The following is a 27,427-nucleotide window of genomic DNA, read 5'->3' as shown; positions in this document are numbered from 1 at the left end:
TTATAATAACATTTATTATTTATGTTTCTGATCATTTTAGGTATACGCAGCGCATTCATGTCAAATGCAAAGCGCTTTTCATGTCTTTCTCGTGGCTGTCAAAGTGTCCAAATTTATCGGATTATATTCTCAGCCATCTACTTTTCAGGTGAGATGCATGATTTATGATCTACAGTAAACTTCCAGGGAGCAAGGAACGAGGAAACAGCAGACCATTCAATGATGTAAACATAGGGACACACGGAAGTGATCACGTCGCCGCTATAAATAGTTTATCTGTGTTAGCGCCTATAATAACAATAGCACTAATACTTGGTTAATATTCAAGTCACGAAATGTAAATGAATATTGTTGGCGCTTTTTGAATGTGTTTTTGTCGCATTGTATGGGCAGAATAAAGGACCTACCATTGGCTGCACTGTAAGCAGACTTTTATTTAGGTTTATTTAATATTTAGAATTTTTTTTTTTTTTTAATCCATTAGTCGTCATGTCTTTCATATTGATTGTGAACGATAGGCAAAAAAAATTAAAAGTGCCGTTCCACTCTAAGAAGCAGGAATTCATCGATATCGGCTTAAAAAAAACATATCGCGCATCCCTAATTTATTCCATATTTCTATCGGAAAATGCCACTCAGCCTGGTTGGTTAAATATACCATATGCTGTCAAGGCCATTCTAATATAGACAACATTATCTTAAAAGGGGACCTATTAGGCAACACCAACTTTTATTACATATTGGTACCTGTTTTTGTCGATCTGGGATCTGCATAAGTCCTGCAAATTTGAAATTGAGCCATATAGGCATGGCGGGGATATTTATAAAACAATCTTGCCTTTTTTCATACTTCCTCTAAATGAGTTGTTTGGAATTTGCCCAGCTTGTGACGTCAGTGGATATCACTAAATATGGTAAAGAACTTCACGCGAGTCCGCCATTGTGGTCCGAAGTCATAGTCACAAAGTTCCTTTTTTGTCTCTATCCTCTGGTTGTGGGGCAGACTGGCTCCTACATGCACATGCATATGCATTCTCTGCTATTGCCATTTCTGATACACAGTAGCGTACAGTTCTAACATATCTGTCAGTAGACTCAATATGCAAGTGCTAAAAACTACAACATGGCTGACGAGGAGAAGATGCAGTCGAAGTGGAGGTACGAAAATAAGAACGCCCACAAAACGAAGCATTCTGAAAAGACAGTAACAAAGCCGCTTGAATATGGTCTGTAAAACAATCCATACAAAATGTTGACCAAAGAACAACCATTACATGTTAATGTTACGTAGACCACAAGAAAGTTAAAATGTAGAAAAAAATACACAATATGACCCCATTAAAGGGGACCTACGATGATTTTCCTCTTTTCTGGTAAATGGGTTATACTTATATAGCGCTTTTCTACCTTCAAAGTGTTCAAAGCTCTTTGACACTATTTCCACATTCACACACTGATGGCGGGAGCTGCCATGCAAGGCCCTAACCACTGCCAATCAGGAGCAAGGGTTGAAGTGTCTTGCTCAAGGACGTGACCAGGATGGCAGAAGCTAAGAATCGAACCAGAAACCCCTAGGTTGCTGGCACTACCAACCAAGCCACGCCGTCCGTTTTCTGACTCATAAATGTTACAATTTTGGATACCCTTGTTAAACAATGCCAAAGTGTCAAATAATAAGGTTCATGCATTTGGGAGTGATCTTGCAACCTTGTGAATGCAGTGTTTTACAGTCTCTTTTTAAAAGTGGGCCATTTGTGATGTCACAGATTGACAGATGTACTATAGTTTACCTAAAATACTTAGTAACTGGTTGTTTAAACCAAATGAAAGATGCTTTTGTGAAAAATGACTCAATAATTTATTTGAAAGCTCATGACTGAAGACTACCAGCATTGTGTTAGATGTGAATGGTTACAAATTAGTGACGGAAGAAACTGATTACACACAGATTCATTTGTTACAAAACAATCATAACTTTACTAAATTCAAGTCATACCGCAGGCAGCATTTGCGGAGAGAAATATTCATGTAATTGAATCTAAATTATCTACAATCTATGTCGAACTGATTTGATTTTTTCAAATGTAGCATAATAAAGACTTTTCATAATTGAATTAGCTGCTTTAACTCTGCCTGTGACATATTCGCAGTGCAGAGAATCGGACACCTAATCCTTAAAAAAAACACCATTATGTTGTGAAGTGCAAAAAGACTGACTTGAATCCCAGTAAAAGACAGAAACAGATACGTGTGAATATTCCCATTGATACATGTCATTGTTCTCTCAGGGCAGTAAATCAATCACAACTGGACTATTCAGTTTGTCTTAGAAGACATTTCATCTCTCATTTTAGCCTGCTTCATCCTCGTATGCTCACCTGGTGCCGGATCCAAAGTACAGTAATTATCCTCTCCAAGCATGGCGCCTCTTGTATTCAGAATATTTACTTCCTACAAGTATATCCCCTTTTGTAGAGGACAAATACTTTGGATCCTTCACCAGGCTCTCAGACTAGAGCTGTCCTATTTAAGTCTGTGAGCATGATATGATGTTCAAAAACGAGGTGAAATGTCTTCTAACACAATCTTAACAATCCAGTTGTGCACAAGTCGATGTCCTGAGAATAGAAATAGAAACCTGTGTGATGAAGAAAATGAATCTTACTGCAAACTTCAGTCCAGTAAAAAAATGAATGTTGATGCGTCGTCAATCATCAGTTTTCATTGGCTCAGCCTCTGATTTCTTGGGATTCCTCGCCTGTTTGTACTTGTCCACATACGCCTTGACCAGAACGGCCACCTTCACCGGGTTAATTTCCCTGCTCTTGCTGTGGCACACCTAGCGGAACAGGCAATGACTTCAAATTTAAAGTCTTAGCTCTAAAACAAGACATTGACAATGCACCTTAGAACGCACCTTCTGCACAGCTTTGCGTAGAATATCTTTGTATTCTTCCTTGTTGATGTCCCTCTTCTGATAGAAAGGTTTGATTGCGAGTTTCACCTCTTCAACGGCTCTCTCCTGCATGTGAAGCTTCTTCAAATACTCCTCAGAGGCACCTTCGCTCTTGGAAGAATCACTGACCGAGCCAGGTTCACTTGTGTCCTACGACAGTCACGATAGTTCATGAAAAAAAGACCAACCTTGGGGGAGAGGGTGGGCTGTTACTGGAGATGGATCAAGTTTCGTCAGAACTCTGTCCACAGATAAGTAGGCGTTCTTGGCAGTTGTCGCAAGAAGGATAAAACGTATTAATGCCATAAGATGCATAATATGCTTTATAGTGACCAAACTGTTTTGTGTTTTAAACCGTCACAGTTATTACTTTTTAACATTGACTGGATATAACAGTTTAAAGTAAACAAGTAATTGATTATGTTAATCCAGCTGTTACATTATGCATGAAATGATGTCAGTATCAGTTTCATTTCATCTGAAACGCCATCACTTTCTGGTTTCCATGTGGCCACAAGCTGTTGCTACATCAACGTTCTGTAACAACACTGCCACCTGCTGTTGGTTCAGTGACCCTACATGTTAAATTATTGACAAACAGGTTGAAGTTTTGTTTACAAAATTTAGAAATATGAACAATAACAATCCTATTTTTTCATGAAACTCCTTAAAATGAACTTCACTTCAGTTACAGAGGTATCTCCAGTTACCACCCTAATTTTTTCAACAGCAAACATTGTAAACATAGATAATTGGTTCTAGACTCGACAATAGTACCTGTTATAGTAAATGTTTGTAATCAGTGCATTTTATTTTTTTATTTCTATAACATTTTAGCGACCTGGCTGTTAAAGTTCAGGGGTTTTGTGGTTTCAAACCGTGAGGGGACCACAAGGCTAGTGTGTGCGTGTGTGTGTGTGTGTGTTTGTGCGTGCATGCGTTCACATAAGGTAAACAATTCAGCTAGTTGTTGTTGTTTTGGCTTTGTTAATAAAGAGATAGTTGATCCTTCACCCCCTTGTTATGTTTTTTTGGTATACAGTACTCTGTATAGCACTTTATATTGTGTTCCAAGTGTTCAAACCTTTACTAAAATATGGCATTCTGTCGAAGCCGATACCCATTAATCATGTTTACATTGTTTCTTAAAGAGAAATTTCTAAAGTAATTACTTACTCATTGTCTATTTGTTTATTTTCTGATATACTGATTTAATTACTGATTTATTTATCTATTTAGAGTGAGTAGTAACAAATGTGTAAGTAATTGCTGTAATACAAAAAGGGGTAAGATTAAATAAGCTCTGCTTCTTCCTACTCTTTTTCGGACATGCTGTAATGAGAAACTGTAATTATGTCATGTATCAATTGTATGCTTGTTCGGAATAGACTAACACCATAACCAATTAAGTATGTCAAGGTAAATCAAGGTCCCACTGTAATGGTAAAACCTACTGCTTTATCTAAAGAGGAACCTAGCACAAACAACTGTTCTCCCGTTAAGCACACATTTACTCCATCTTAAAAAAAAGGATGAAAGAGCAGGTTTAGAGTTTGTGAAGGCACCTCGTTCGACAATAGGGAGGTTTGGTTGTTACTGATGTGTAAAGTGACAGAGAAACGTGTGCGCTAGTTTACACATATGGTGTTAGAATGGAGCCCTTCTGCTTGCATGTTAATGTTGGTATTAAAGTTCAAAAGGAGTGTCAGACTATGTGTGACTCTATTGAGACGCTACAAAATCATACGCTGCCTACTGCACCCCGTCTGACGAGAGCGCCTGTATTGCCGCTGAGCAACACTGAGTCTGCACTAAATTAATGCCGGGCATACGACACAGGAATGTTTGGATCCAGAGACTAGCTTCGCATGAGGAAGCTTGTTTTTGTTTAGGTGGTGGTTCATAGTTGGGAAAGTTTAAAAAATTGGTAACTGGAGGTACCACAATTGTTTACTACAAATCCACTGTGGTGGTGTCTATTAGCAAACAGGTCCTTACCTGAGTGGTGGTCTGTTTAGTGGACGAGGGTCTCCGAGCCGCTTCCTGCTTCAGCTTTAATTTATACCGTGCCAGCTCTGAAAGAAGGAATGGTAAACAAAATTGAACAGATGCATATGAAGCATAATGTAAAGATAAGAAATCAACACCTACTGCTTGCAGACTTGTCTGGTTGTGATCCATCAGGTTCTTGAATATTCCAGGTCACCCTCTTCCCTTGAATCTTAGCTTTGGCTCCTAATGGAGGCGGCACCTGTTCTGCCTCAATCCTCTCTTCTTGTCTGTTGTCTTCCTGTTTGACAATGGGACCAATGTCTTTGGTGTGCTCGGGCTTCACACAGTCCAGGTTGTGATGATCAACATCCACGATGACGTCCTCATCCGGTTCAGGGGCCTGCTTGATGGGGACTTTAAATCCAACTGTGTTTGCCTTAACATCGAGATGAGAGTGGTTCGGTGAATCCTGGTGAGAGCCTGCTGTGTGATGTGAGGTGACAGGCAATTCGAGCGACGTCGGCTCTACTTTTATTTTAGTAGATTCACAAATGTCTTCTGTTTTTACGGTTTGGCATAACTTTATGTCAACAGGCTCTTTTTTGACGCTTTCTGTCTTAATCGTTTGGCATAACTTCATGTCAACAGGCTTATTTTTTATACTTTCTGTCTTAACCGTTTCACATAACTTTATGTCAACAGGCTCTCTTTTGACGCTATCTGTCTTAATCGTTTGGCATAACTTCATGTCAATAGGCTTATTTTTGATACTTTCTGTCTTAACCGTTTGACATAACTTTATGTCAACAGGCTCTCTTTTGACGCTTTCTGTCTTAATCGTTTGACATAACTCTATGTCAACAGGCTCTTTTTTGATGCTTTGGTTACAGATGTTCAAAGTTGTATCTTCTTTCTTGATGTGTTTAGTGATGGAAGAATGTTCAAACATATCGATGAATTGCTGCCCTTCTTTTTTTATTTCTGTCTTGACTTCTGTAAATGAGGATGTACTGTCTGCTCTGTCACTCTTTATTGCTGCAATGTTAGAATCCAACACATCTTTTTTGACATGTGCTATCTTATCCTCTTTTACAGAAGCGTGAGAATCATTGCTCTCCTTTTTCATGACCCTTCGGAATTTCGAGGTGTTTGTTTTGGACAAATCCTCTGCTTTCCTTCTCTCTCTTGAGTTTGATCTCGATCTGGGTCTCCGATTGTCTTTTGATCGAGACTCCAACTTACGATGTTGCGGTTGTGTGTGCTCTTTCCTGCTTTCCTTGGATCTGGAGCGTGAGCGCCAACGTCTCCGGTCCTTCGATCTACCTCTGGACCGTGATCTCGATCGAGATCGACCACGTCTGTTGTCTTTCGACACTCTTCTTCTCTCTCGGCCACTCTCGCTATCGTCCGTTCTTTCGTCGCTCCTTTGTTTAAGTTTCTTTCTTCTTGAGCGCTCTCTGCTGCTGGAGCTGGAACCAGACCTTCAGACAACGATAGAGGTAAAATGAGTACAGTGGTACCTCTGTTTTTGTTAGTCATCCATTACAAAAGGTCAGACAAAAACAGACTCATACGAAAACTGAAGTAATTTCTCCCTAAAAAAATAATGTACTATAATTTCTGGACTGTAAGACGCAAATTTTTTGCCCACGCTTTAAACCCTGCGCTAATTTATGTTTTTTTCTGGGTATACAATCTTCACATGTCGCAAATAAAAGTTGCCTCGTCACACCAGACCAATGAAATTGCTTAATGGGTCACCGTGGACTAATGAATCGTTTTACATTTAATCAAACGCTTTCACACAATCCATCAGTCAGCCATTTGGCACATAGTGCTAAATGCACTCGACGCAGCTCCAAAACCGATGAAGATTGACTCGACCATCGAAAAAGAAAAAACCCGCTGCACGGAACGAAAATTCACAACTATTAAAGGGCCCCGAAAGATGACCGCCATTCACCGAAGAAGACGACCCAAGCAGACACAGCACAAGAAGGACTAAGCCATCGCTCAATGACCTCTACGGTAGACTACTATATGCGGTGTTACAGGGGCTGTCTTTATATCTTTGAATGAACACAAGCACCTTTGTCCAGGTAGTGTTACTGTCGCTCATGTGCAAATGTGCAGTTTATCCTATAGTGACAGGTTACAGATGCAAACGAGTCACATGGAAGACATTAAACAGCACGCTGGCCCTCTTGATGGGACATTTGAGTCCAAAAACCATGGCAGGACAACTATCGACTTACATTAAGTATTATGCACACTCTGCAGGAAGGAGTTCTCTTTTCATTGAAGCACTTCTATTTTAAAATACTACATTAAAAACACAAAAGGAGTAACAAGTCCATATTGTTGTGATAGATATTTGTTCAGAAAAGTTCCATGTTATTGACAGCTACAAATCAAGCCAGAAATGTTGGTGTAATTATTGACTCAGACCTGAACTTCAACAAGCATTTAAAGTTAATCAACAAATCTGGCTATCACAGTCTGAAAAATATAGCTAGAATTAAGGGGTTTCTGGCTAATAAACAAGACATGCAAAAACGTATTCATGCATTCCTTTTTATATAGGTTAGATTATTAGAATGGCATCTTTACAGTTCTTAACAAAAAATCAATCAGCCATCTGCAGCTGATCCAAAATGTTGCCGCCAGAGTCCTTAAAAAACAATAGGAAACTGACCATATCACTACACTGGCTTCCTGTGAGTCAAAGGATATATTTTAAAATGTTACTGCTAGTCTTTAAAGCACTGAATGGTCCAGGCCCAAAATACATGCTTGATCTATTAGTTCCCTATGAAGCATCCAGACCCCTGAAGTTGTCAAGAACTGGTTTGTTTTGTGTCCCAAGAACAAGAACCAAACAATATCAGGGAGCATTCAGTTATTATGCTCTTAACCTATGGAACAAACTTCCCGCCGATCTGAGGGTCTGCTCAAACTGTCAGTACTAAATTAAATACCTACCTGCTGTATTCTATTGCTTTTCATTTTAAACTACAAAATGCTGCCAATGTGCTTTTTGATTATATATTTCCATAATCATTTTCGCTTTGCCTTTCTCTCCCCTTCACTATAGTGTAACCCTTTTTTATTTTATTGTAGTATATTATTGTTGTTTTTAATGTTTTTTCACTTTTTAATCGACTGTTTTCACTTTTTTTAGTAGTGTCATGTTGCTTTTAATGTTTATATAAAGCACTTTGAATTACTTGCCTTGCCTAGAAAAACAGACATGTTTCTCCTAACATGAAAATGATGTTAAAGGTATTTAGTAGACACCTTAAGTGCATATTTATTCTAGGGCTGCAACGATTAATCGATTAATTCAATTAGGAAAAGGCTTGTTTTGTTCGAACATTATTTTGCAGAATAATATGCAGGCAAACAGACTAATTTGTAAGGCAAAGTGTTTGGCCGTACCATAACATCATACGAAAAACAGGGCATAAATGTTTTGTTGAAAAACAGAATCAAACGAAACGTTAATTGCCTGAAAAGCAGATAGCAGTGTAGTTTGTGAAATGTTAAAAGTTGCTGATGAAAGCTTATTATTGTCACTTTACCTGGACTTCTGTTTTCTCTTTCTGTGAATCCTCTCAGGAGAATTGGACGCAGCACTTTCTGATAAAGAACGCCTCCTCCTCTCTTGGGACCTTGACCGCCTCGTAGCCCTGTCTCTGTCCATTTTCTTCTGCCTGTCACCCTTGCTGGATTCATGATGGTCTTTAGTCTTGCCTCCGTCAGACTCTGCAGTGCTTGAACTAAAGGACTGCTGTTTAGATGGAACTGGGGTGGAGGGGTTCTTTTCACTGGCCAAATCTCTTTGTGAACACCTGGAATCAGATTTTATTTCCTCCTTTGGTTTCCTTTTGACAGAATGTAAGCCCGAGCCTGAATAATCTGTCTTTTTGTTAGGGTTTGGACTAACAGCCTTCTGTCCACCTTCCTCCTCTGTCTTGATATTGTCCAGGCTGTGGTGAACAGGCACAGAAATGTCTGGTGTCTCCGAACTGGAATCATTTCTCACACCGTGTCCAGAAATTGCATCTTCACCTGAATCCGCAAGCCCTTGCTCTCTCTTTACCATGATGTCACTCAATGCTACTCGATTGTCAGTTTTTGAATCGACCAACACATTGTTTTTTTCTACTTTAACAACTTCTGAAAAGCTGCTAGCCACCTCTGGTAAAGTCTGTAAATTAGCAATCCTAGTTTTTTCCTGTGAGATTACATTTTCCTCGGTTTGGATTTTAACTCCAACCGACTTCTGCTTACTTTGCGCTACATCTTGATTGAACACTGAGCTGGGAAGTGTGTTTAATTGGTGGAAGCTGCTGCCCAAGTGCTCACCTTCATTGTCCGAGCTGCTTGAGTCTGACGCAGTGGGATTAAAGGGGTCATAAATATCATTCGACTCCTCATTGTTACTTGCAGCTGTGCGTGATGCCAACAGCTTCTCTTTATCTCTGTGAAGCTGTCTTTTTCTTGTCTCATCACTCTTTTTTCTCATGTCATTCTTGCCGCTGCTTCCACTTGTGAATGATGATGGGAGGCTGAGTCGCCTTGAATGCCACAAGTTCCCGCTGGAGTTGATGCGGAAGCTTACTGATGATGAAGATGGGGAAGATACTGATGAATTACACAATTGGGATCCAGTGGAGGAGGAAAAAGAGAATGAATTGGAGAAGGCTTGCGAAGTTCCTTGTCTTTGCGCCTGAGAACCAGTGCTGCTTTGCTGTGGGACAACATGATGCTTCCTGTTCTCGTCCCCTGCAAAGCTAATCAAAGCGGTCTCAGGCATGCCAGAAGTATTATTCCTGGTGGGAGACTTATCGTTGTGTTCAATATTACTACTGTGATGCTTTGCTACATCGCTGCTTTCTCGCTTGATTTTTGGTATCCTTGGTAGGATGGACACATCAACCCACATGGGCTTTGTAGGAGCTTTTGTAGGTTGGGATTGTGGGAGAAGTGTTTTGTTCTTGGAGTCTTGGTTAGGGTGCCTGGATGAGGATGCAGCTTCCTTGGAGCCCTCACCGACTCTCTGAACACCAAAAGATGGAGAAGGTCTGTTTGTACGAGGCTGCTGAATACGCAAATGACCTCTAAGGGGCAAATCACGATGTTGAGAAGGCTCTGTATGGTTGACAGATGAGGGTCCTCGAGAAGAACTCTGGTAAAATGGTCCAACTGGATCACTGCTGTGGTGATTGGACAAAGGTTCTTCAAGGAAGGGTGTAATCTCAGCCTGGGCAATGGATTCTTCTGCGCTACTGCTCCTTCTTAAACCTGTTTTCAGAGCAGACATCCTTGCTGTAAGAGAAGTTGAATCACAAACAAACATGTGGAATAATTAAACACAGAATATGGTTGCGGGATATAGATGATACAAGATATAAATTATATACATTTGGCGGACTATAGAGCTTTTAATACTATCATTATATTGTAATAATGCATATTGATGACAGATTCCAGCTGTGTCTTGGAAATGTGACAGCAACAAACGCATCCTCATCACACTGTAGCATTCTCGCTACAGTGAAAAAGTCGCTTCTAAGTCAGCGATCCTCGCCTCCATGGTGCAATGGAAGCGAGGCACACACGCTAGTGATCACGTCGCCGCTATAAATAGTTAGTCTGCGTTACCCTTACAATAACAATATCACTAATACTTGGTTAATAATCAAGACACAAAATGTAAATGTTATAATGCATATTGATGACAGATTCCAGCTGTGTCCTGGAAATGTGACAGCAACAAACGCATCCTCATCACACTGTAGCATTCTCGCTAGCCCCGCAACAGTGAAAAAGCCGCTTCTAAGTCAGCGATCCTCGCCTCCATGGTGCAATGGAAGCGAGGCACACACGCTAGTGATCACGTCGCCCTATAAATAGTTAGTCTGCGTCACCCTTACAATAACAATATCACTAATACTTGGTTAATAATCAAGACACAAAATGTAAATGTAATAATGCATATTGATGACAGATTCCAGCTGTGTCCTGGAAATGTGACAGCAACAAACGCATCCTCATCACACTGTAGCATTCTCGCTAGCCCCGCAACAGTGAAAAAGCCGCTTCTAAGTCAGCGATCCTCGCCTCCATGGTGCAATGGAAGCGAGGCACACACGCTAGTGATCACGTCGCCGCTATAAATAGTTAGTCTGCGTTACCCTTACAATAACAATATCACAAATACTTGGTTAATAATCAAGACACAAAATGTAAATGGAGTATTGTCGGCGCATTTTGGATGTTTTTTATTGGGTTTTATGGGCAGAATAGAGGACCTCCCATTGGCTCCGCTGTGAGCAGACGAGAATGTGTAAAAAAAAAAATACATTAGTTGTCATGTCTTTCATAATGATTGTGAATGATAGGCAAAATTATATGTCTTTATGCATACAGTGCAGTTCCCCTTTAACAAGTAGATTAATAAAAGTTTTGACAAAATACAACTGTAAATGACGCAATATGTTATTGCCAGTTAAGAGCCTTTGTAACCCGTTTTGAAATGGTTCTATTATCATTTATAAACCACATAACATGAATTTTACTATTTTAGGTCATATCACCCATTCCTAATACACAATGGAAGTACGGAAAAGTGGGAAATAAGTCGAAATAATTTTAATCGAATAATTTGTCACACAGTTGTGTGTATTAATTAGAAGTTTGAATAGTCTGTGCGCTGCACTAATGCACATTTAGATGGGCCTATTAAATAAGTGGTAAAGGCAGAACACCTACTTGGAAAGCGGTTTTCCATTTCAATAAAAGATCTGACCAATCTAAGTTTAGGACTAGATCTGACCAATATAAGTCTATGAGCATGAACTGATGAAGGCAAAACGTCTTCTGAGACAAACCAAACCAAACAGTCCAGTTGCGATCGATTGAATGCACTAAGAATAGTAAGACAAGTTCTGACTTTTGGCTCTTTGATTAAAACTCTTACTTGATTCAGAGGCTTTCAGAGAACCATCACGATTGATGACGACATTAGAGCTGTCCATCAAGAGCAAGCTTTGCCCAGACAGGATGCTGCCCAACAGGTCAGGCACTGGCGCTGCCTCCACAACACCGCCAGTTTGGGGAACGTCCACACCGCGTCTGGGGTAACACATAGTATTTTAGCACTTGTATCTTGGCCTGGGAGGATAGTCAATAAATCAATTAATCGAATTATAAATGGAAGTGAACTTGATAACTTTGCCTGCGTCAATAAATTGGAATGCTTGTGTGTTTGTTTTCTTCGTCTCTCGCTTTCCAACAGGGTGCAAGAGAGTTCACTCTTTGCATCGCTTTCAGCATCTGAACCAGAATGGTTAATAGCAGAAATAAATCAACGCAGTGAATCCTCTTGTCAGTCATCCACAATCTTTGTCTCGGTGGGCTGAGGCAGGACCACTAGTTTACACACACAAGATGCACACACAGAGGCTCTAGGTTGCTAGTAGCTAATCACTAGTGAAAAGCACAGTAAAGTAACAACTTTTAGGGGGGAAAAAGATGATTTTAAAGCTTCATGTCCTGAGTGGGAATATTTCGGCTTAAAAACCTGAATGAGCAAGATGAGCCCATCAACACATACGAATGAACCAGTATGCAGAAAATGTTGGAAAGTGATTGCAACAAAAAAACAACAAAAAGACCCGACCCAGTTTTTCCAACTGGGGAAAAACATTCAAGATATTCAATATTTATTGAAATTAAATTTTTCCTTAGAGATTGAGAGTCCATTTTATATTTAAGACCTTCTGATTACAATTGTAAAACATACTAAGTAGAAATAAGAGTTTATTGCGTTTGAAAGGGTAACTTACCATTATTATAATTATTATCAATATTTAATAGTAATTTGGTCTCCAAATAATGCTGACAAATAACGGTTATCAGCAAAATTTGTTATCGGCCTATTGTTATCAATGTTCTATTTGGTTATATGCCATTCCATAGTTTTACTACGTGTATTAAAAAAAATACATCAAAGAATTACAATAATTAACAAAAAATCTTTTTCCGAGACAATTCATGTGCATCACATCATAAGGATGTACAGTCTGAAAAGCTTAATAAGCCAAAGTCGGTATGAAATGTCACCTTGAAAGGCTTGCACCAACAGGTCGAGCAACAGGCTGATGAGAGCGAAAAGCAGAATGAGAGATCCCTCGTCTCTTGGCCTCCAACAATGACGTGACACTTTCTTGGTGCTCATCTTCATCACTGCCACAAATGAATTATTATTAAATATTATATTGTATTATATAAACATTATTATGGTGTGTGACACACTATGAAGAACTAGCTATCATACAAATCTACAAAGGGGTCCAGGTCAAAAGGATCCCCGTGGATCGAAAGCGATGCAGCTCCGATGTCAGCTCGCATGCTGCTTAGCGTGTGCTCTGACGGCCGACATACTGTAGGAAGTGAACAGTTCTTCTTGTCCTTCGACAGACCGAGACTGCTGGCAATGCGGCTATGGGCGGTGGCTACCTTTTTCCCCACCTTGTGACAAAGCATAACAACAAAACGAGACAGTCATTTCATATTGCACTGAAGTGGAAGGCTCAAAATTGACGCTAAAGACACTCACCAGAGTTTTTCTGGATTTAGTCCTCCTCCTAACTTTACGTCTCCGCTTAACTCGTGAATTACCTTTTTTCCCCTTAGCAGAGGATGCCTTCTTTCTGCGTGTTCCTGTACAGTAAATCATCAATGTCTTTGCTTGTCACAAACACTCTTAACCCTAGTGCAACCCTTGGGCCTAAAACGGGCATTACATGTGTTACTTAATATTATCCTTATTAATTATTCTCTTTGAAGGTTAGTGGGCTGAAATTTTTCAAGAGTTTAAAAAAAAAAAAAAAATAATACATTTGCATTGTTTTTTTATTGCAACGCTGTTAGAATAGGATATAAACATAATGTGAGCAAACTTTCACATAGGTTAGTACGGTAGTCTGAAATTTTTCCAGAGTTTAAAAAAAAAAGTTTTAATAAATTTGCATTGTTTTTTATTGCAACGCTGTTAGAATAGGATATAAACATCCATCCATCCATCCATTTTCTACCGCTTATTCCCTTCGGGGTCGCTGGAGCCTATCTCAGCTACAATCGGGCGGAAGGCGGGGTACCCATCGCAGGGCCAACACAGATAGACAGACAACATTCACACTCACATCCACACACTAGGGCCAATTTAGTGTTGCCAATCAAAAAAACAGTCTACAAAGAAAGTACTGCTTTAGTGTAAATGCGACCTTTAACCACTAGATTGGGTGAGAAAACCATGAGCATAATTCAATTACGACTGTAATTGAGTTTAACTGCCATTAAACTGCTGGAATTCTATGAAAATTATCTTGGGCAGTTACCAAAAAAAAGTATGTGAACCCTTTGGGATTACTTGGATTTCTGCATTATTTGGGCATAAAATGAGTTCTGATCTTCATTAAAGTCACAATTGTGATGTATCATGTTGTATGCTTGCATGTTCGAAATAAACTCAAACTCAAACAATAAACAAAGTCTTATTTAACTAAAACTGCACATAAAATGTTATGTTTTCATGTTTTTTTAACACAACATGCAAACATTCACAGTGCAGGTATGGAAAAAGTATGTGAACCCCAAAGCTTATGACTTCTCCAAGAAACAATTGGAGCCAGGAGTCAGTCAACCTGGAGTCCAACCAATGTTATGAGATTACAGGTGTTGGTTAAAGCTGCCCTGCCCTATAAAAACACACATCAGTTTTGAGTTCGCTGTTCTCAAGAAGTATTGCCTGATGTGAACAGTTGCCTGGCACAAAAGCGCACTCTAAAAACCTTCGATCAAGAATCGTTGACTTGCATAAAGCTGGAAAGGGTTAAAAAAGTATCTCTAAAAGCCTTGATGTTCATGTGTCTACGGTAAAACAGGTTATCTACAAATGGAGAAAGTTCAGCACTGTTGCTACTCTCCCTAGGTGTGGTCACCCTGTAAAAATGACCACAAGAGCACGGCGCAGAATGCTCAATGAAGTGAACAATAATCCTAGAGTGTAAACTAAAGACCTACAAATATCTCTGGCACATGCTAACATTTTTGTTGACCAACCAATAATAAGGAAAACATTAAACACAAATGGAGTTCATGGGGGGACACCACGGAGGAAGCCACTGCTGTCAAGGAAAACTATTGCTGCATGTTTGAAGTTTGCAAAAGAGCAGCTAGATGTTCCACAGCACTACTGGTAAAATATTCTGTGGACAAATGAAACTAAAAGTTAGTTGTTTGGGAGGAACACATAACGATATGTGCTGAGAAAAAAAGGCACAGCACACCAACATCAAAACCTCCTCCCAACAGTGAAATATGGTGGAGGGAGCATCATAGTTTGGGGCTACTTTGCTGTCTCAGGGTCTGGACGGATTGCTGTCATCGACGGAAAAATGAATTCCCAATTGTATCAAAACATATTACAGGAAAACTTAGGAACACCTGTTTGCCAAATGAAGTCCAAGAGAGGATGGGAGATGAAACAGGTCAATGACCCATAAAAGTAAATCAGCAACAAAATGGCTTAAATATTAGAAAATACGCATTCTGGAGTGGCCCAGTCAAATTCCTGACCTCAACCCGATTGAGATGCTGTGGCATGCCCTCAAGAGAGCAATTAACACCAGACATCCCAAGAATATCGCTGACTTGAAACACTTTTGTAAAGAGGAATGGTCCAAAAGTCCTCCAGACCCTTGCTCAGGTCTGATCTGCAATTACAGTGAGCGTTTGGTTCAGGTTATTGTTGCCAAAAGAGGTTCAACCAGTTATTAAATCCAAAGGTTCACATACTTTTTCACCCTGCACTGTGAATGTTCACATTTTGTGTTCAATAAAAAATTTAAAAAAAATTTTGTGCAGTTTTAGTATAAGCAGACTGTGTTTGTCTATTGTTGTGACTTAGAAGAATATCTGAACACATTTAATGTCCAATTCATGCAGAAATCCAAGTAATCACAAACGGATCACATACTTTTTCTTGCAACTGTATATACTGTATATAAGATATATATATATATATACACATACATATATATGCATATATATACATATATACATACCGGTACATACATACATATATATATACACATATATAATTGAGCACTATACACATATATATATATACACATACACATATATATACACACACACACACACACACACATACATATATATATATATAGTATATATATGTATATAGATATACATATATACATATACATATACATACATATACGTATATACATATACATACACATACGTATATATACATACATATACATATACGTACATACATATACGTATATACATATACATATACATACATACATATACGTATATACATATACATACATATACGTATATACATATATACACACATATACACATATACACACATATATATATATATATATATATATATATATATATATATATATATATATATATATACATACAATACATGTGTGAACTCAAACTAAAACAAGTCCTGCATGCGTTGTCGCTCATTCTAGTTCAGTAGGCACTGGTTTATGGTTTGAGTTTATTTCAAACATTAATCTATCAAAATCAATGTTCTCATGAATTATTGACCTATTCAAAGCTGTAATTACCCATCCTCAAATTTTACACTCTGCAGCTTATTATGTTTTAGAAATATTGCATATGTAGCATTTCTGCATTAAAAAAAGTTATTTAAAAAAAAAAAGGCCATAAACAATAATACAACTTTAGTGAGTGAATTATATTTGTAAAGCACTCTTCCTCTAGAGACTCAAATCGCTTTACCAGTGAAACCCATTATATAAATCTTTAAGCTACATTTAAACGAGTGTGGGTGGCACTGGGAGCAATGAGTGTGGAGTGTTTTGCCCAAGGACACAATGGCTATTAATAGGATGGCGGAAGCTTGAATCAAACCTGGAACCCTCAAGTTGCTGACACGGCTTTCTACCAACTGAGCCATGCCGCCCTTTTACATCTACAAATAGATCTGAAGTTGGTAAAGGTTTCAAGCATTGAAAGTAAAACACAAAATGTATTGTTGACTTATAAGTTATAACACTTACTATATAAGAGTGGGTCTCTTTTGGACCCTAAGAGTAAGAGTGTATAGTCAATCTTATGGTTGCACAAGGCTTAAATACTTTAGTTAAAGCCAATCAATCAATCAATTTGCTAAATCATAAGTTGCCCTCAATTTGAAATCACTTTTAATTATGTTTTTTAAATGTTGTGTTTTCTGTTCTAGTATAACAAAGATATGTCAAACATGAGCATGGTTAGATGAGATTAGTGTGGGTGAACTAAACTCTATTGTAAGGACCTAGAACACATCATTGACCTGCCCAGAAATTCTCACTCCTAAATAGTAGATAATAATCCCTAAACGTTGAAGCCACTGAAAAGGGTGTGCTCTCATATACATTTGCCCATATTGTTTATATGCTACAGTTTCCTTACCAGTCTTGCGCTTGCGTCTGGGTGGAGCACGAGGGGTGAGGTCCCTTACATATACAGCTGTGTTCAACCCAGCCACCACTGCATTGATAGTATCATCCAGCCAAGTAGACTGTATTAGATCCCTGGGAGCAAGCTAGTAGGAAAACATATGAAGCGCTGTCAGTTTACTTTAATACTCCATTACAGTACAAAGACCAAACACATGCATAAGTTACTTAGCCAGAGCAGTATTTGTTTTAGGGAGATACAAATTAAAATCAACAATACACACACTGATCCGGCCACTGAGTTAGCCACGTACAGACGGATTAATGCAAGTCAGAAAGAAAGATCACGCCATCATGCCAAACCTGTGGTGTGCGTGCCTGTGTGATACGATGTCGATTCACGTTGGCCCGAACGCGTTCACTGTGCCGAGTGCGGGCGATTGCTCTTGTGGGACCGGCAGCTCGGGGCTGGGTGCGACTGGTGGTTGGATGGGCAGTGGAAGCGAGGCTATGGGTTCCATTTTCTTGTTCTAAATATGCCCCGATAAAGAATGCTTAGCAGTGCAAACATGTAAGCCAAGGCACATTTCACCTTTTAAAGCTGCTGTATTGTCACCAATAGGTAGCTGCCTCGAGCAGCGGTCCCCAACCTTTTTGAGCCCAAGGACAGGCTCGCGGCCCTATAGACCTATGGCGGCCTGGCAGTGAATGCGGTGGGGGTGGAGGTTGTTTGACATTAATAATGTAATATAAATAAGAGGGAAATGCTATAACAGTTTCACACCATTTCCTACAGGCATTCCATCAATCTCGCCTCTCATCTGAGCAGGCTTCATCAGTTTATGCTCATAGAGTTAGATTGGTAAGATCTAGTGTTAATACTTTGGCACTAGCATTTAGAAGTTGCAATGTTTTGAGGGCGCCTTATTTTTTGTGATTTTATTATTTTTTTATTAATGTTTTAAGTGTTCCGTATAACCTTAAACCCAAAATGCACAAGATTTCAACAATAATCCAGTCTAAATGCATTGGCACCAGCCTTTAGACTAGACCTGACCAATTTAGACATAGGCTCAATTCAAATACACCTCCTCCCCCCCTTGTTTTTGCGTGTTCACGTCAATCAAGCGGCGTTCAAATTACCTGTGAAGTAGGGGGAAGGGCGAAGAACTTCCCTCAACGTTTTTGCCGAAATATGCAAGTGCTGGCAAATCAGCTTGCGGTATGTAAAATGTACTTCATTGTGTATTTGTGTTTGACGCCAATATTTACATGCAGTAGCAAAGTTTTGAAGTCTGACTAAAACCACAAGTGTCATTCTTATGAAAATCATTAGTTACACTTTTTACTTGCATTTGTACGTTTCTCTTAGTTTCTGGTCTGCCATCTTTCTTTTCGTACTCGTTACCGTAGGGAGGTCTGCGAGCTCAATTTACTTTGAGGGAGTTCCTTTGCCCTTCCCCCCTACCTGACGGATAATTCGAACGCCTCTTGATTGACGTGAACGCGCAAAACTAAAGAGGGAGGGCAAAAACAAGGGGGGCGGAGGGGTACCGTAATCGAATTGAGCCTTAGATTAGACTAAATGCTGGCGCCAATGCATTTAGACTAGATGCAGTATTTGTTTTCCAATTCTTGTTGAAATTCAGTGTTTTTTGAGGTTCAGGGCACAAGGTACACCTAAAATATTGATAACAAATTCATAAAATCGCAAGTTTTTTCTATGTTATTGCAAAACTACCGGTAAGCTGCACCTAAAACGTTGCATGTTTTGTCGTAACTTTCTGAAAAAGCTACTGCAAATTCAGACATTTTAGGCCACAACGATGTAAAAAAATAAAAAAAAACTGAAAAATCCTGATAGGATTGACTAGTAAAAACACACACAGTAAAATTATTATGTTATGATACACAAGCAAGATTGCAACCATAGCAACCATTTTTTTTGTGCAGGTGTGACAGACATGTTGCTGTCTTATCCAGCCCGAATGTCAATTTTCACAAGTTTTAAACCACTATTGGGGACAAACAGCAGCTTTACGTATGACAAAAGAGGTCAAAAACACAATCAAGCCGAAAATGTCCCAGAAATCAAATAATTCTAACTTACCCGAATTATTGTTGTTGGCAACACATTCAGGACAGAACCATTCCTCAACAGGAACAGTGTCCAGAGGTGGTGTGAGACATTCCATGTGGTAGCTATACAAAAAGAGGGAAGGAAATGTTTTCAAATAAATCAACTGCTTTGCTAAAGAACTCAAATATTATGCGTGGAAACAATTGTTTGTAAAGCAAGTTATAATCATTCATTCAAAGATTTCCTACCGCTTATCCTGCTCAGGGTCACAAGGCCAAAGAGAGGGACACCCTGGACTGGTGGCCAGTCAATCACAGGGAACATATATGAAAACAAGCATTCACACTCACACTATTGGACAATTTAGAGTCTTAATTAACCTCACATGCATGTTTAGTTCTGTGGGACGAAACAGGATTAAACTCACTCAAGCACAACATGCAAACTCTAAAGCTGAAAACACAACCTGACATACTTCTCATTAGCTGAAAAATCATTCTCAGATCTTTTTTCAAACAGGCAATTCATGTTTTTAAAATATACGAACAATATAGTAATCTAAAGCAGAGAGAACGCAAATAATTTACAGAACACAGCTTAAAGGATAAATGGACGGTTTGTCTCACCCAGCGTCGCAGCCATCACAGAGCAGAAGACGGTCCTCTCGATCACTGCCCTGACACAGCTCGCAGTTGGTCTGATCCAAGTCCAAATCCACTATTACCTCCTCATCTTCCTTCTTAGGTTTTTGTACTGTAATCTGTAAGGAGCAGTGAGTGACCAAACAGTCCTTATCAATACATCTAGATATACACTCTCAAAATAAAAGATGAACACACTTACCATTTTCTGCACTTTGCCTCCATAACATTTCCTCAGGTATATGCTATTAAACGCAATACGGTCCACGGGGCAGGAGTTTGCATTCTAAATAGAGGAAGGAAAATAGTACAATTGAGTTGCGACCCCGAGTGGGACACAAGTGGTAGAAAATGGATAGATGGATGGATGGAGTTGCTCTTCTTCATCAACTTCTAAACACTTCGAATGCAATGTCTGGATAAAGACATGTTTAAATATAAATATATCTTTATCATCTGTCTTTAGATGTTAACTATAAGAAATGTCAAAGTTCACCGTGTTATTTTCCATTCGCTATGCTCCAGTAGAAATAAAAAATAATTGACACAACTCACGTTATCTAAGTATCATCAATCATCAATCAAAGTTTACTTATATAGCTCTAAATCACGAGTGTCTCAAAGGGCTGCACAAGCCACAAAGACATCCTCGGCTCAGATCCCACATCAGGGCAAGAAAAAACTCAACCCAATTGGATGACAATGAAAAACCTTGGAGGGGACCGCAGATGTGGGGCTTGATATATCTAACTTTGCATGTAATGAGTTAATATCATATGTTAATAAATGTTATTCTTGTGTAATTTCCACATATGGTTTATTTTTTTATATTTCTTATATTTATTTTTTATCTATCCATCCATTCAAAAAAGTTATTTATTTATGCTACTCATGTGCCTCTTAAGACTTCACTAACTTTGTTTCCATGCACTAAATTAGTCTGATTTCTCAAATAGTTAATTTTTTTTGTATTTTGACACCCACACTCTCAAACATGACTATTGGTCATAATTAATGTGCCTCTCGTAACACTTGGGGGCACTTATTTCATTTTAGCGCGGATAATTGAATTACTTTTCCGGTTGACCTATGAGGTCACACTAGGATTTGCGGGTCCTTACAACTTGTTTTAACTGATGTCCACTGTAATATTGGCACAGATAACAAATATTACGTCTCTAATGGCAATGCTGATGTTAAACAGACAGCATCAAGAAATGATCCTGCACTGCGCTACAGACATGACGCTACTACCAAGAATGTATCGGGTCGGATTGCAAAAAAAGGCGGCGTAAGAGTTTTTTCAAAGGCATTTTCGGACAAAAATCCTGGAAACAAACCTTTTGCATGTCTCAAAGTTCATTTAAAAGGCTCTGTTCATTGATGGAAGAAGTGTTAAAACCGAAGCAAAAGACCATTCGTGCCCCGACTGATATCTACAAGAAGGTTGCTATTGTTCTGGACTATCTTGACCGTTGTGCGGAAAGTGAATCAGTTGGTGTGCATAAATGCAGCGTGAGGAGGTTTCTATACGCTTTATTATTTGCCTTTAATATACCTGCTTCATTATCTTTCGTATTTTGTCCGGGAGTCCGAATTAAGATATCTTTTTACATTTCCTTTGCTACCTCCTTAAATTAATCTGTTTCTTTTTTTCTACCATCGTTGCACTTCAAAATGATCTGTTCTTTTAATTTGTGAAGCACATAAACAGTGTCCTCTTCATTACAACTGTTGCTGTTTTTATTGATTGGCATCTGCTTCCGAGTTTTATCCTGCGCGTTGAGAGAAAGGTCCCATCCATCGTTCAAGAGATCTGGGGCCGTATTTATCAAGCGTCTTAGAGTGCCATTTTACACTTAAGTCCTGAGAATCTCAAACTTAAGAATAAAAGCTATTTATCAACTTTCTTAAGTCTAAGAATCCCTCCTACTCTCCACGGTATTCAAGAGACCTTCAGAGGTGTCCTAAGTGGTTAGGAGTTGCCAGCGGGGGCTGGCACTGAGGCGAGAGAGACGTGCGCGAAAGTTCAGGGAGCGGAAGGATGTCCTGGCTTTGTTTGATGACGAGCAGCTGATCAAACGGTATCGTTTAGACAGAGCGGGTATTATTTTTGTCACAGATTTAATAGGGCCGTCATCTCATCAGCAACATCACGCAGCAGAGCTTTCACAGCAGAACTAAAGGTCATCACAATGATTCGATATCTCGCCACTGGGAAAATGAATTGGAAAGAAAAGGAAACATTTATTTTTGATTCATTGCCAATATTGTTTGTTTGTTTTGCATTATTTTGTAGTTTATTGTCAAAATATATACTCCCATTGTCCACTTAAATATTTCTAAGATATTTCTTTATTCTTAGACAAGGGATTCCCTTCCGTGATTGGTCATTTCTATGGGCACAGAAATGACGTCACCTAAAATTCTGTTTACGGCACATAGTAATGTCGTAATTCAGCTCTGAGTGTGACACTTAAGATTCAGTCCTACACTTCGCTGAAAGTGCGAGTAAGACGCTTGATAACTAACTTTTAAGTGCCGCTTTCAGCGAAGAATTGCTTTACTCATAAGTCAACTCTTAGCAGACTTCTTAGGAGTAATTCTAAGACGCCTGATAAATACGGCCCCTGGTTTCCAACAGCATAATGCAGGTGTGTTAGTCCAACATTTCAAAAACTAAACACAATTGGATTAAGGCGTTTCCATGGGTTGCAGGAGGCTTATTTAGAGCCTAACTATTTTAGAAAACGGACTAATTTAGTGCATGGATACGCACTGCACTGTAGGCTTTGTAAGGTCACGTTACCTGTAAACTAAACAAAATTGATTCTAATCCACCTTTTTGTTTTCTTTTTTTTTTTCAAAAATCGATAAGATAAAAACCGGGGAAAATTAAATCGTTAAGCAGAACCAAAGGTGTAATCGGAACCGGAAAAATCTCACAAATCACCATACCTAATGATCAAACTATTTAAAAGTAATAATTAACTTATTTTTTTGAGGGGAAACGAGGAAATGAGGTTGGGCATGCTCACTCCATCTAGGAAACATAAGAGATTAAAGGCGCAGATTAAGCACGATTTGAACGGGCAACAATGAGCCTTAACAGACTATGCATTATGAAATTCTTCACATGTATAAAAACTGACTCTCTTGACGAGATATAAACAAGTTTGACTTTGACGACAGCTTGCTCAAATCTCTTGTCCATTTTGACGTGCTCAATTGCAATCAATTCCAACAATTGTATTTATTTTTTTCAGCTAGCGAGCCTTTGAAACAGGGTACAGTTTGTCTCAGTGCGATGCTTTGATCTTTTTTATTTTGTACTATCCATTTTATTCCAATTTCATGCTCTCTCGCATTACCGCAGGTACAGTACAGCCATGACAAACACAAACTTTGGCCAGAAAAATAGCTACCGCGGCCCCACAATGCATTGCAAGATCATGTGCCTTTTCGAGCCCTATGCCTTCTGCCTGGAGCCCGTGTGTTACACATTCTTGTCCAATGTCCTCCCACTTGCTCTGATGTCTACAAAATAAATACTTGTTTGATAAGAGTTTATATGTCTTTACGACACAGGACCAGTACGAAATTGGACCAGCCGCTAAACTCAAGTAGGATAAAGTATTTATAAAGTAGTTTCTTAACATGCAAAACTGATTTTAAAATGTGTTGAATTACTGTGAAACGCATAATATTTAGGCATGATTAGTTTGCATTATTTATTATAGGTGTGTCCAATATTATTCATTGCTGTTTTTCAACATTTGCTGGGGGTTCCGCAGCCTCCGAAGCAGAACCTCCAGGTTCTGTAACAGCTTCTTCCCTCAGGCCGTAAGACTCTTGAACGCATCATAATGATCCCCTCAACCCCCCCACAAAATGGATTAACTCGCTGCAAAAAAAAGACAATATAACATACATCCATACACGTGGATGCACGTGAAAAAATGCAATATATTTAACTGTACAGTAACCTATTTATTTATTTATATATGCACCTTATTGCTTTTTTATCCTGCATTACCATGAACTTATGTAACAAAATTTCGTTCTTATCAGTACTGTAAGTTCAAATTTGAATGACAATAAAAAGGAAGTCTAAGTCTAAGGGTCTTGGCACAGGGAGACTCAGATATTTACTGTATTGTACACCCCATGACTATACTGATAAGTTTGATAATATTCAATAATGATGATGCAACCTGACACATGATAGTTATGGTATAAGCTCCACAGATATATCCAACCTGTCCTACCTTAGCCCACGCGAGGATGCAGTCGAGACAGAAGTAGTGCTGACAGTTCTCTGGTGTTGCCACCGGCTGGCTGCTGAAGGAGTTCAAGCAGATGGGACATTTATCAGCGTCCTCGTCTGAGCTCATGGCTGCAATGGCTGCTGAGGTCTCGCCGAAAACGCCATCGTCATTGTCAGCATCTTCTTCCTCGTCCTCATCTGAGGAAAGTGGAGACAAATACACAACATTGGTATTTCATCTTGGATATATAGACAACATTGCATCTATTCAGTTTCAAATGCCTTTTATCCTCTAACTATTAATTGTGATGCATGCAATACTTTGATAACAATTAGATATTTGAGAAAACATGTTGTTTTATATTTCTATGTAACCTTACAAGCCTGAGATGCACATAAGCAGGATGCGTGTGGCTCATAAGGGCCATTCATCATACAAAAAAAATATTACATTGAAAACATGTCATTGTTCAGACACAAAAGATTCCATCCATCCATTTTCTACCGCTTGTCCCTTTTGGGGTCGCAGAGGGTGCTGGAGCCTATCTCAGCTTCATTCGGGCGGAAGGCGTCGTACACCCTGGACAAGTCGCCGCCTCATCGCAGGGCCAACACAGATAGACAGACAACATTCACACTCACATACTAGGGCCAATTTAGTGTTGCCAATCAACCTATCCCCAGGTGCATGTCTTTGGAGGTGGGAGGAAGCCGGAATACTCGGAGGGAACCCACGCAGTCACGGGGAGGACATGCAAACTCCACACGAGCCCAGGATCGAACCCAGGACCTTCGTATTGTGAGGCACATGCACTAACCCCTGTATCACCGTGCTGCCACAGACAAATATATACATGTAAAATATATGTAATCACGACACCTCACAAAACGGTCAAATATCTTGTATATAATGACATTACGGGCAGCACGGTGGAAGAGGGGTTATTGCGTCTGCCTCACAATACGAAGGTCCTGAGTAGTCATGAGTTCAATCCCGGCCTCGGGATCTTTCTGTGTGGCGTTTGCATGTCCTCCCCGTGACTGCGTGGGTTCCCTCCGGGTACTCCGGCTTCCTCCCACCTCCAAAGACATGCACCTGGGGATAGGTTGATTGGCAACACTAAACTGGCCCTAGTGAGTGAATGTGAGTGTGAATGTTGTCTGTCTATCTGTGTTGGCCTTGCGATGAGGTGGCGACTTGTCCGGGGTGTACCCCGCCTTCCGCCCGATTGTAGCTGAGATAGGCTCCAGCGCCCCCCGCCACCCCGAAGGGAATAAGCGGTAGAAAATGGATGGGATGGATGGATAATGACATTACCATCTTCCTCTTCATTGTATTCCCCTCCACCTTCCCCATCATTTTCTTCTTCCTCTTCATCACCACTGTCAGATTCTCCCTCATCAGACCCGTCAGCGTCATCCGAGTCATCTAAAAACAAGTGTGTGCATTTGCATTATGCACAATAGATTAAAGGGTGCGTTTACTCATTCATATAGCATTTCAGGGATTTTTGCAGAACAAACATCACACACTACCTGAAATGTCCCACGGTGCAACAGTTTTTTTGCTGTTGTGCCTGCGATTTATCAGCTCATCTGGGCTGTCATCGTCATCCATGACTGGCCATTAAAAGAAACCTTGTATTCTAAATGTCCTAATTGCTGTAAATCAAAATTGTTTAAAATTGATTGTTTTTTTTAGAAAAATATGAATCTTTTTGAGTGCTAAAAAGGTGATTACTCACTGTTTGAAAGACGGGGTAAGTTGAAGTGTTCAATCAAATCTCATATCAGGGAGAAGTTGATTTCCATACTTGTGCCTGAGTCAATAAACAGAGTTACTGTAAGACGGTCGGATATACTGTAAATGCAATGATCGATGTTATTACAACGATACTTTATGACATCATGGGGTTAAAATTAAACTGTGAACCTTTGCAGGCCCAGAATTGAGTAACTATGTTTGCTAACACTAGAAATTATGTAATCATGCATGCTGTAATAAACCGATTGAAGAGAGCTACATAACGTAAACAAAGAAGCAACATCTGCATCAAACACTGCTTTTATATTGTGAAATACACTCAGTGGGTTGCCCCCACATTCACGCACTGACAGAATTGCAACACCTAACACACAGCGTGGTTTTGTTTTAAAAAACGATCTGGCGAGTAACAATTGCAGCAGTGTGGAGCCATGTTGTTAGCCACCTACGGACTAGCATTAGCTAAATATAGCATTGAACGTTAACTAGATGCTCGGTTGGAGTTGGCTCGTCTACGTTCTGAGCAGTAATTACTTGCTGGTACATTACTTAATCAGTATAATGTCCCACTAGAGTATTTAAAGGCTAGTTCAAACCTACCCTATACGGGCAATGAAGTGGATACTATGCTAAGAGTGAATTGTGCCTCCATTGGTGTTGAGTGACACGCCGGCTGGTTTCGACGGAAATTACCGAGTGTACACGAACGGCTGTGACTCTTAAAGGGGCAGTATTCAATTAGGCCAGGGGACACGTTAAATAAGGCAGGTTAAATGTTGTTATAGATACAGTATATTCATTAGTATAAATTATGTTACACTATACTGTGCGAAATACTCTACCGAGCATCCATCCATCCATGTTCTACTGTTTGTCCCTCTCGGGGTCGCTGGGGTGCTGGAGCCTACCACCATTAACATTAACACAGCAATTGTTAATCATATGCAGGGATTTTTTTTATATGATATGATATGATATCCATCCATCAATCCATTTTCTACCGCTTGGGGGTGGGGGATACATAAAATTATATAACATAATATAATGATATATGATATGATATAACATAATATAATGCAATATAGTATAATATAATAAAATATAATAAAATATACCCCGCGACACTGAAAGGGACAAGCGGTAGAAAATGGATGGATGGATAACATAATATAATATAATATGATATGATATATTATAGGATA

At 39.4% G+C, this 27,427-nt stretch overlaps 1 protein-coding gene across 3 annotated transcripts; it reads right to left on the bottom strand.

Annotated features, from left to right (window-relative positions):
• Nucleotides 1–1,834: 1,834 nt before the first annotated feature.
• phrf1 (PHD and ring finger domains 1) lies at nucleotides 1,835–26,942 on the bottom strand. 3 transcript variants are annotated; one of them, XM_061969979.1, is made up of 19 exons: nucleotides 26,826–26,942; nucleotides 26,206–26,280; nucleotides 25,997–26,122; nucleotides 25,779–25,889; nucleotides 24,462–24,658; nucleotides 20,396–20,479; nucleotides 20,179–20,312; nucleotides 19,583–19,674; nucleotides 17,836–18,002; nucleotides 17,486–17,618; nucleotides 13,575–13,678; nucleotides 13,293–13,486; nucleotides 13,079–13,201; nucleotides 11,934–12,088; nucleotides 8,530–10,279; nucleotides 5,108–6,429; nucleotides 4,955–5,031; nucleotides 2,918–3,106; nucleotides 1,835–2,839 (listed from the first exon to the last, which is right to left on the bottom strand). In XM_061969979.1, the coding sequence occupies exons 3-19, from the start codon at nucleotides 26,076–26,078 to the stop codon at nucleotides 2,708–2,710; spliced, it is 5,046 nt and encodes a 1,681-aa protein (XP_061825963.1). In that variant the 5' UTR covers nucleotides 26,079–26,122; nucleotides 26,206–26,280; nucleotides 26,826–26,942; the 3' UTR covers nucleotides 1,835–2,707. The 3 variants fall into 3 exon arrangements, with proteins under 3 accessions (XP_061825963.1, XP_061825965.1, XP_061825964.1); XM_061969981.1 differs by having other exon boundaries at nucleotides 8,530–10,255; XM_061969980.1 differs by having other exon boundaries at nucleotides 17,851–18,002.
• Nucleotides 26,943–27,427: the final 485 nt, after the last annotated feature.

The sequence above is a fragment of the Nerophis lumbriciformis genome, linkage group LG10 (assembly GCF_033978685.3).
Source record: "Nerophis lumbriciformis linkage group LG10, RoL_Nlum_v2.1, whole genome shotgun sequence".
Lineage (NCBI taxonomy): Eukaryota > Metazoa > Chordata > Actinopteri > Syngnathiformes > Syngnathidae > Nerophis > Nerophis lumbriciformis.
The sequence above is the reverse complement of the archived record's forward strand: the minus strand, read 5'-3'. Positions and strand labels throughout refer to the sequence as shown.

Bases quoted from the DNA above. Each gene is read 5' to 3' on its own strand.
- phrf1 (XM_061969979.1), bottom strand. From the start codon at position 26,078: ATGGATGACGATGACAGCCCAGATGAGCTGATAAATCGCAGGCACAAC. The intron at 13,679-17,485 runs GTAAGGAAACTG...TTTACTGTACAG, and splicing joins CAGACGCAAGCGCAAGACTG to GAACACGCAGAAAGAAGGCA. The intron at 3,107-4,954 runs GTAAGGACCTGT...TGACTGTCGTAG, and splicing joins CTAAACAGACCACCACTCAG to GACACAAGTGAACCTGGCTC.